At 34.3% G+C, this 10,230-nt stretch overlaps 1 protein-coding gene across 1 annotated transcript; it reads right to left on the bottom strand.

The window, feature by feature from the left end:
• Nucleotides 1-7,991: 7,991 nt before the first annotated feature.
• Nucleotides 7,992-9,097, bottom strand: LOC106767092 (ethylene-responsive transcription factor 1A). The gene has a single exon (XM_014651916.2). It carries the CDS (start codon nt 8,965-8,967, stop codon nt 8,224-8,226), a length of 744 nt encoding a protein of 247 aa, XP_014507402.1. The 5' UTR covers nt 8,968-9,097; the 3' UTR covers nt 7,992-8,223.
• Between the last annotated feature and the right edge of the window lie 1,133 nt (nt 9,098-10,230).

Below are 10,230 nucleotides of genomic sequence, written 5' to 3' on the forward strand. Positions count from 1 at the left end.
CCACATTATCAAAGCGAAGAATCTTGATTTTGGAGGAGAATTGGGCCTGGACATAAGCATTAAAGAATTTGAAAGTGGGAAAGACTTTATCTTTTGAGCGCAAAAAATAGACCCAAGTCAAAACGACTATAATCATCAATAAAAGTTACAAAATATTTGTAATTAGCATGAGACGTAATTGGTGCCACTCCCCAAACATCACTATGGATGATATCGAATGGTTGTGTTTCAGTCGACTGATGTGTTGGAAAAGGTAGAATTTTACTTTTGCCAAGCTTACAAGGAATGCAATCAAAATGAATATTATTAAGAGATGGAATGTGTTTATTTCCAAGAAAACTAGATTTGAACATGTCATGGAAAACATTTGAGTTGGGATGCCCAAGGCGCTTATGCCACACTTGGTGATCAACCACAACAGAATTACAAGAGACGAAAGGCAAAGAAAGACTTGGAGACAATGAGAAATGGATGGGAAAAAGGCGTCCAACTTTAGGCCCATTCACGATTATCTTCCCCGAGTGTTGATCCTGCACAAAACAACCAGACTGTGAAAATTGAACTCGGCAATCATTGTCGACTAATTGACCGACAGAAATAAGATTACTGATGAGACCAGGAGCAACAAAGACATTTGATAGGAATGGAGAAATATCACCANTTTCTGTTATAGGCAATTGATTTCCACCAGCAGTATGTATTGTCAGATTCCNCGAATAGTTTTTTATATTAGTAAGGAATTGAGCATTGTTGGTCATGTGGTTGGAANCCCCAGAATCAAAGTACCATGGGGAAGAGGAGTTACCTGATAATCCCAAAGCAGAAAAAGCTGAAATTATCATTTGTTGAACCATTTCAGGGGTCAAAGTTGGAGCATCAGTAGTAGCATTTGGATGGACAGGTGCGGGATTGGCAGAACTGTTGGGAATAAAAGAAACAGTCGTGGTTGTAGAAGTTGTTGCAGGTCGTCGTGGTGGTCTTATTGGGCATTCCTTAATAATATGACCATCCTTTTTACAATAGTTGCAGAATTTTTTCGGACAGGTTGAAGCATAATGGCCAAATCGCTTGCAACTAAAGCATTGAATAGTACTCATGTCATGGCGTCGTGACTTCCCTTGTGCCACGTATGCGACTGGAACAGTAGACAATCTCTGGTCTTCATTGATGGACTGTGTAAGAAGACGTTGTTCTTCACGTAACAACTCATCAAGACATGCATCCAATGATGGGACAGGATCTCTATGCATGAGTTTGGACCGGATACCTTCAAAGTCAGATCGCAATTTCAGAAGAAATTGGTCACGTTTAGTAATCTCATGAATTGTTTGTACGGAACTGAGACCTTCGGAAGGCAAGTTTGCATAAACTATATCAGTTTATTCAGCCCAAAGGTTCATGAATTGAGAGTAAAAATCAGAGATGGAGAGACTATCCTGTTTAAAATTAGCGATGTTGTGCTCAAGTTGGAATTGACGAGCTGCATTATTTTGACTATAAATTTTCTTCAGGTAAGACCACATTGTGCTTGCAGTCTTGTAAGGACGAAGATTAAGGACAATGTTCGAATCCACGGAACTTAGGATCCAGGCCATGAGTTGAGCATCTTTGACGGCCCACTTAGCATGAGTGACCTTATCTTTTCCTTTGTCAGGAGCGGGAGTGCTGCCATCAACATGACCCCACAAATCTTTTCCGGTGACAAAATCTCGAATTGGAATGCCCAAGCGGAGTAGTTTTTTTCGGTAAGGCGAACGAACAAGACATCATATTTTTCGGAAGCCATAGAGCTAGGAAAAACAGAGACGGGAAGATTCGAGAATCAAAAGTTCGAAAGTCGAAAGTCGAGAGTCGAGAGTCGAGAGTCGAGAACACGAGACTGAAAAAAAAAACGCAAACTAGGTTTGGGAATCGTAACCTAGACTGATACCATGTTAAATTTAGAAAGGATTGAGCCAGAAAACTGTATTACCTCTTACTGGAGAACTTTCATATATATACAAATAATTAAAATCTGTCAAGCTGATTTTCAGCCCACTAAATAAGCTAAAATATCATATACATTTATTACATTTAATTATCCTAATTAAGAGAATAACCGTTGCATATCTTTTCCATTCATTGACAATCATAACCTTTATGGAAGAATTTCATATGAATGGAAGAAGATGTAACTTAAATTTCCTTAATTCCAAAGGAAGACAATCCTCAAAGTTTAAGATAGTTCAAACTTATATCCTTCAAAAGATACCTCTATAGATATGTTGCTTTATTATTATGATGGTGAATAATATGGTAAATGAAGCTAGAAGATGAAAAATGGAGTGCTTAGTTTTCAAGGTGCACTATGAAAAATTATATGGGTTGGACGTTTATGAAATATAGAATGTATAAAGTCGTATTACATTTCGACTATACTTTATAAAAGGGGTGTTACTCCCTGCACCTCCCTGATTGCTCCCTCCACCTCCCCCTTTCCTCTTTTACCCTTCATTCTATTTTTTTGTTTCTTATTTTTAGGATTAAAAGAATTATTTCCTCCACTACCAAATACTATCTACACCTCCTCATCCCTCTTTTATGTTTCACTAAATTTTAAATGAATGTAAATATGTATTGATTCTTAAACGGATATTGATGTTTGTTGAAGGAGAAACGGATGTTGACATCGTAAACGGATATCCACGTTCGTTCAAAGAAAATGTACGTTGACATCCATTTAAAGTTAAAGAAAGTTTGTATCTTACTTGAAGAGGGAAGGGAAGAGTAAACAAGATTCCCAAAGCCACGAACAAAGGCAATGGCCTCTAAACACCCAAAGATTTTGAAAATGCAAGTGTCGTCAAATCTCAACGAATCACAAAACCATACAACTCATCGGAGAGGACCGACGCCAACCTTGCACTATGCAATGAGATGCCATGGATTTTGATAGTTTAGTTATTTTCCCGACCATGCCATTCCGTATTTAAAATCATATAAGGTATGAATCTATCTATCTATATTGTATCTGGGGTCGCCAATTCAGATGCCCATCTCCCTTCTGTAGTTGTTTGCTAGGGTTCCACATCCAAGAGGACGGGGTAGTGGTTGTGGTGTTAGGATTTAGTTGAGGTTGTTTTTTTTGGGGTGTTGGGATTGTGATAATTTTTGGATCTGGGTCATGGAGACTAGGCCAATCTCTGCAGCCATGGTAATGTCACTCACTGATATTTAAGATAAAAGTGAAAGGGGGTGAAGGGGTGCAAGGATATTTAGGATTTTAAAAAGGCTAAATAAAATGAAATGATAAAAATTAAATTAATGAGGATATCTTTGGAATTAAAAAAATAATGGAGAGATGTAGGGAGTATTTGGGGAGGTGGAGGGAGTAACTCCCTTATAAAAGTCTACCACAAATTTTGGATGAGATCGTTAACACCTTTTTATTTAGAGTGATGGGACCCTCATTCCATAAAATAATTATTTTTAAAAGTATCATCACAGATTTCAAAGGTTGTCAAAATTGAAAGTTAATTTAATTAAAAATAATTGTCAGTAGATTCTAAATGTTTTAATATTATTTCAAGATTGTCTGTCTCCACCATTAGCTCTCTCCACCTTTCCATTCTTGTTTTACTTCTCATTTCACTTTCTTATTTCTGATTTACTTTTCAGTATAATTTTATTTTTAGAGTTAATATTTTTTATCTTCTATCCATTTTAATCCCATGAATACAATAGTCTGGTTTATGTTTAACTAACAACCATTAGTTATTGACAGTTATGTTGTTTTTTTTCTCTTCGATCTCATCATCCAAACAACACAACCATTTTAATGGTGGATTCATGTTTATATGTTTCATTTTGTTATGTGTCTCTCTCTTTGTTTTTTATGCTTCTTAATATGGTAGAGGATAGTTAATTTTATAAAAAGGTTGAAACATTTATATAATCATTTAAATAAAAAAATTAAAATATTGAAATTTTAAAACATTAATGCTTTGTTCGTTTGATAAGATTTAAGGGAGATGATTTGGGAGAGATCATTTGAATGGATTTGAGTAGATTTGAGGGTTTTTTTGTTGTTTTTTTGAGTGGATTTGTGGGTTATTGAGAGTGGATTTGAGGGTAAAGTTTGTGAGAATTAGTGTAAGATTTGATTGATGTGACAAATTTAAAAAATTAGTTTAATTAATAGAAATTAAAGATTACCAAAATATCCTTAATTATTAAAATAATATAAAATTATGTTTGTTAGTGGTATATTTAATTTTAAAATTGTTTATAGTAAAAAATTAACATTGATTATTAAAATTATTTTTAATACTGTACAAAAAATTTATTTTAGTAAAATAAATTTATTTATAAAGTTTGAAAATATAGATAAATTCTAATCTTGAGTTAAAGTTTAGGATTGAAAATATATATTTTATTTATAAACTATTTTTTATTAAAAATATACATTTTATCCTACAATATACAACTGTGTATTCCTTTTGTTGAAATACAAATTACTTAAAAAGAACTTTTTAACTAATTGTTTAACAAGAACATCTGTCCATGAGCTGGAACTGTTTTGCATCAGATATTTTCCCAACAACACAACACAAGTAATTTCCATGTGTTCACACATGACATATCCTAATCAAATTGTCTACCTTCAAATGTTCTAAAATCAAAGAATACTTTCTCAACATGTTTTAAATGGAATATAACTATAAGATAAAGAAAAATTTGAAAAATAATAATTAAGAAACCGCTTTCATGAATGAGAAAAAAAAATTAATTTTCCCATCTAAATTATATTGCAATCATAATTACAATGATAAATATAAGATAAAATTTTAAAATAAAACAAAAATATTTTCTACTTTTATTTTGATAAACCCCTGAAATCATCCTAGCAAGAAGAAAGAAAGGAAATTGAATAAAGGCAACGAACACACACTGTACGGCGCAGTCATAGATTCCGACTTCCCGAACAAAGCGCTGACGAGCATGCGTTTTTCCGACCTGAGTTCGCCCCTTTCCGACCCCGTTCTCCAAGCCCTATCATAAGTACTTTCCATGTGTCCACAAAGTTTAGCTCAGAAGGTGCGTCGAGGTGCTTCTGTTTGGGAAGATCTTGTCCGGCAAGACCAGATCGGGGACGCGGCTAGAAACTTGGTCAAAACGTTGTCCTTCCTTATACAACCAATATGGACCCTAATTCCACCTTCACTCCCAACCCCAAGAAGCGATCCCAATGCGACTTAAACGACACCTCGCCGTGTTGCCCTCTCTCACCAAAAGACCTCGCCGTGCTGCTCTAGAAGATGTTGACACTGCTACCTCTTCCACCGCACCACCGCAGCAGCGCCGTCTCTGGGTCAAGGACCGTTCCAAGGACTGGTGGGAGCGCTGCAACCGACCGGACATCCCGGAGAACGAATTCCTGTCGTTGCTTCCGAATGAGCAAGGCCACCTTCGACACCATCTGCCAGCATTTCGACTATGCCGTCACCAAAAATAAACACCCATGTGTATTTAAACGCGTATTTCCTCACGAGGGTAAAAGCGAGATTTCAAGATAAATCACCTCAAATCTTCACATCTTAGCGGGTGATCGAAAAAGTAAGAATCTCACAAATCCTTCCAAATCCCCGCTCACAAATATGAGAAAACGAACACGATACTTTGCATAAATCCACGCTCTCATTTGCTTGTAAACAATACAATCAATGAAAACGAACACAGTCTAAGAGAGGAATTTGATTATTTAAATTTAGAAAATTTTAAATTATAATTAAATAGTAAGAATTTTGAACTTTTTAAATTTTTTTAATTAATTCATGTATACATTTTTCATTTTTTTTATTCCGTTATTGAGATACAAGTACTTTAACACATTTTACTAACAATAATGAATATTTCTCTCATGTTAACAATGAATTGTGGTTAATTTCGAGATTTATTTTGCAATCATTTTTTTTACCAACATTAATGATATATGTTTCCATTGATGTCATTTAGAATTTTTTATCAATGTTAACAAAATTATTTTTTATGATGTTAGTCATAAAATATTCATTTTTTTATGATGTTAATCATAAAATATTCATTACGTTTTGAACCATTGTATCGCTGAATGATCACCGCAAACATCCCCGCACTATCGCATCACGAAAAGCCACACCACAGCACACAAAACCAAACGAATTTGGAGACAATAATATGAAGAAGAACCAAACTGATATGGAGAAGAGAAGTAGGAGTTGGGAGATGAAAAGAAACAGATTTTGTGAGAGTTGAAGGGGGTGGGAATCTGAAAAGAGAGAAAGTGAGATTTGGGAGAGTGGGGGATGGGACTGTGCGAGTAAAAATAGGTGAATGAAAATGAATGAGTAAAAATAGATAAGAATTTAGGGTTTCAAAATAAAGTAAATAAATAGGATTAAACATAAAAAAATATATTTTTGTAATTAAAAAAAATTGTAGAGAGTTGAAAAAGTGAAGAGAGAAGGGGTAGTGATGGAGGAAGGAACACCCTTAAATTTTTATCAAATTTTTACGTGTTGGAGTTAAGTCTCATTGTTACTTACTTCTTTGGTGATCTTTTCCGTAATTAAGAATACTTCTAAAAAATCTAAACATGAGTCTAAATTGATAAAAATATAAAAATTAAATATCATATAAAATTGAAAAACCACAAATTTATTTTTTTAATGTTTTAGATCTTATTATTATTTTTCCTCGTCAAAATATCTATCTGAAAGATTATTCATGTAATAAATCTCTATAACATAAATATATATAGATATATAATTGGTTCATAGTCTAAGATAGTGCTTTCACCTTAAACTATGTTTTGAATTTTAGTCTGTTTTGTTTGGTCGTTGTTGTGAATGAAAGCTTTTTTGAGTTGATAGGTACTGCCTTTTGTAAGGGATAACTACATCACCAACTTCAATAAAGAGAACTGGAAATAAGAGATGATGTTTTTCAAAAAGCTTGTGGAGTGAATTGGTTATGTAAAGCATACAGTGTAATTTTTTATCCTCTTTGGAGTCACTTATATACAGTGCTTCATTCTATGTAAAGTATATCGTCTCATGTATTTGGTCATAAATCATAAATCAATGCAAAATCATAATAATGTAGACAACTTTTTCCTTTGCAGTGAGCATTTGGTCAAACCTTCTTCAGAAATTGTAAATAAAAATAAATATTTATGATTTAAAATATTCTTAGACACTTGTCAGCTTTGGTTCATCAGACAATGGATTAATGAGTGCCTATCATTTTTCTTTTAAAAAAATCAATTATTGTAATTCGTAACTGTGAAGGCGTTGGGGCTGCGGGGCACCATGTTTCCCTTAAAAAAAAAACACATAAATCTTATTTGTTTCTTTTCTCATTACCATTTTATCGTTATATGAACTGTCATATGTTCTGCAAAATATTAAAAGAATTTATTTTGTTATAACTGAAGAATCTTAATTATTATGAGTAGCATCTATCTTTCATTCAAAGCAAGAGCGACATTAAAATAAAATAAAAAATTGTGACCCATTTTCATTAGATAGAAAATTCCAAGAATTGCTTGCTTTTTTATCTTCAAGTTGTTACATAAACCGAATTTCTTAATAACTTTTTATAGTACCAAAATAGTTAGAAGAAGGCATTTCAAAAGCAGAAACTCTTTGATATGTATGGATTATTTTGGAAGAGTTTGTATGTTTCACTCTCATTTCTATATATATTTTTATTTGAGTTATTGAGTTTACATTAGTTGTTCAAAATGAAAAGAATTAGAAAAAGTTGTTTATGATGTGAATAATTAATGTGGAATTGAAATGCGAATTTGGAAAAGAAATTGAATAATAATAAGTGTGGTGTCAGTCACAAGTCATAATTTGTCCTCTCTATTCCAACACCTTTTATTAGGGGCATTCAATTTTTGTAAGGTACCAACAAAGTCTTTTTGGCATAGAAATTTTGGGTTTCTAGAAAGTTTATTTTCAAAAACATTTATGAAAATTAAGCCATTCATAATGATAATTTTTAACAAATAAATAAGAAATTTGGTATTCACATTGCTAAATCACATAATCTCACCTCTCCTTCATTATCTTCTAAATTCTATATTTTTTAAAGCTTCCAAAATTGGGTTGGATGATGAGTGGGGTAAGTGCAATACAAGCACCTCAATAATTACAATTCTATTTAATAAATCAACGCACCATCACCCTACAATTTCTCTCAGCTCGCCAATAATTCTTCGCCACGTATGCACTCTGCCACTTGACTCCCCACTTGCCCAGACTCCCCCACTTTCTTCTTCTTCGCCGGACCCGCCCCACTTTCCGGCGATGAAGACCGCTTCGAACTCACCCTCACCGGCTCGGGTTCGCCTGAGTTAACTCTCAACGGAAAATTCAGCAACGCCCTCGACCCCCGCATACGGTACGCGGCACGGTCGTAGGCTAACGCCGCATCCTCCGCGGTCTCAAACGTTCCCAGCCAAACCCGCGCCCCGTTTTTCGCCGGGTCCCGGATCTCGGCCGCGAACTTCCCCCACGGCCGCTGTCTTACGCCGCGGTAGTGCTTCCCCTTCGCCGGAGAAGCCTGCTTCTCCTGCTTCACCACCGCTGTCAAAGGAGGCGAACTCGTCACAGTTGGCAACACGTCCGGTTCCAGCTTCACCGTGAAATCCGTAGGAAAACCCGACAACACGGTATCGGGTGACCCGGCCTCCAGAGATGGGACCCACCCCACGTTAACGGCGTCACGGAGCACGCCGTAGAGCACCATGTCTTCGGAATCATCCTCCTTTAACGGAAGGTCACCCCAATTGTCGCTCAAACAGGAATACAATAGACTGACACCGGATGCCCGACCCGATGCACATGCGGGGATTCCGAGTATTGATTCGGAATCGCCGAGCAAGTGGCGGCGAATCGAATAGAGTGCCAAATCTGATTCGTATGTACTGTGTCCGTACATCTCCGGTTTGTGATGTTCCTATTATAGTGGCGTGTGAAATTTGCAAAAGATTTAAGATAGTGAGGGAAATAAAGGATTTTGGATATTTTTGAAGAGGGTATTGAATATTCGAACTTATAAGAATTGGAATTGGTGGGTATTTATAGGATTGTAGGTTCATGCACTTGGGATTTTCTGATTTATCGTTTGAATTTTTTTATATTTTATTATTTATTTTTTTGTGGATGGAGATTTCATCATCCACTTAGCTTCGCTGAAGGTTCGCATGTGTAAAGTGTAAACGGCAAGGAATTAGTGCGCATTTTCCTCACGTGCTTGATTTCAAACCATTTTTCTTACAACAAGTCTTATGATATTAATAACCAAGGACTAAATTAAATCCAGAAAATCCTTATACTATATTGCGTCAAGTCTTTGTTCTTGCTCTGTAATAAAGAATATAATGAAATTTCAAATTGTAAAATGACAGCGGAAATATAATGTAAAGTATATTATATAAATATCTTAGATGTATATCCTTTCTCTTTTATATTTATTTATTAATAATAATCACTTTGTGTCAATGTGTGGTGACGTCATTTAGCTTACAGGTGCAGACAACTTGCTTGGTTTTTGTCTTCTCTGATGTCACCTTTCCAAGCTGCATAATCGCCGATTATTTTTCTCATACGGCTATATTATATCCCTATTTATTAATTCCCCCTTTACAACCAGGCCTTTATCTTATTCTTATTTACTTCTTTAGCAAATAAATTTTAAATTGGGATTTTTTATATTCGGAGACTTTTGGTTAAGTTCTAACTTTCTTTCTGAATTCATAAGTTATTTTTCTATCTCTTTATCTTTTCCTTTTTATTTTTTTTCCTTTTTTCATTTTTGTTATTTTCTTTTCCTTTTGCTTTTTTTTATTTTATTTTTGTTTATGTCTTTTAATATTTGTAATGAGGTATATTAAATGGAACTAGATTGTTTACATTCTTTTGTTTGAATATATAAGAAGAATTCAAATAAGAACGTATAAGTAAAATTTGAGTAAAAACAATGTAACGTATCTAGATTATATTAAAAAAAATAAAGGATAAAGAAAATTTATTTTGATTTGAACAAAATATGGAGATAGACTATCTTAACTTAAATCTAGCGGGATCCTTTGTAAATACAATGAAATTCATTTATCTTATTATTTAAAATTAAAATTAGACACCAAAATAATTAACTACTTAACTAATTTAAAACTATTTAGATCACTTGTTGGTAATCTAT

The sequence above is a fragment of the Vigna radiata genome, chromosome 7, assembly GCF_000741045.1.
Source record: "Vigna radiata var. radiata cultivar VC1973A chromosome 7, Vradiata_ver6, whole genome shotgun sequence".
Lineage (NCBI taxonomy): Eukaryota > Viridiplantae > Streptophyta > Magnoliopsida > Fabales > Fabaceae > Vigna > Vigna radiata.

Bases quoted from the DNA above. Each gene is read 5' to 3' on its own strand.
- LOC106767092 (XM_014651916.2), bottom strand. From the start codon at position 8,967: ATGTACGGACACAGTACATACGAATCAGATTTGGCACTCTATTCGATT.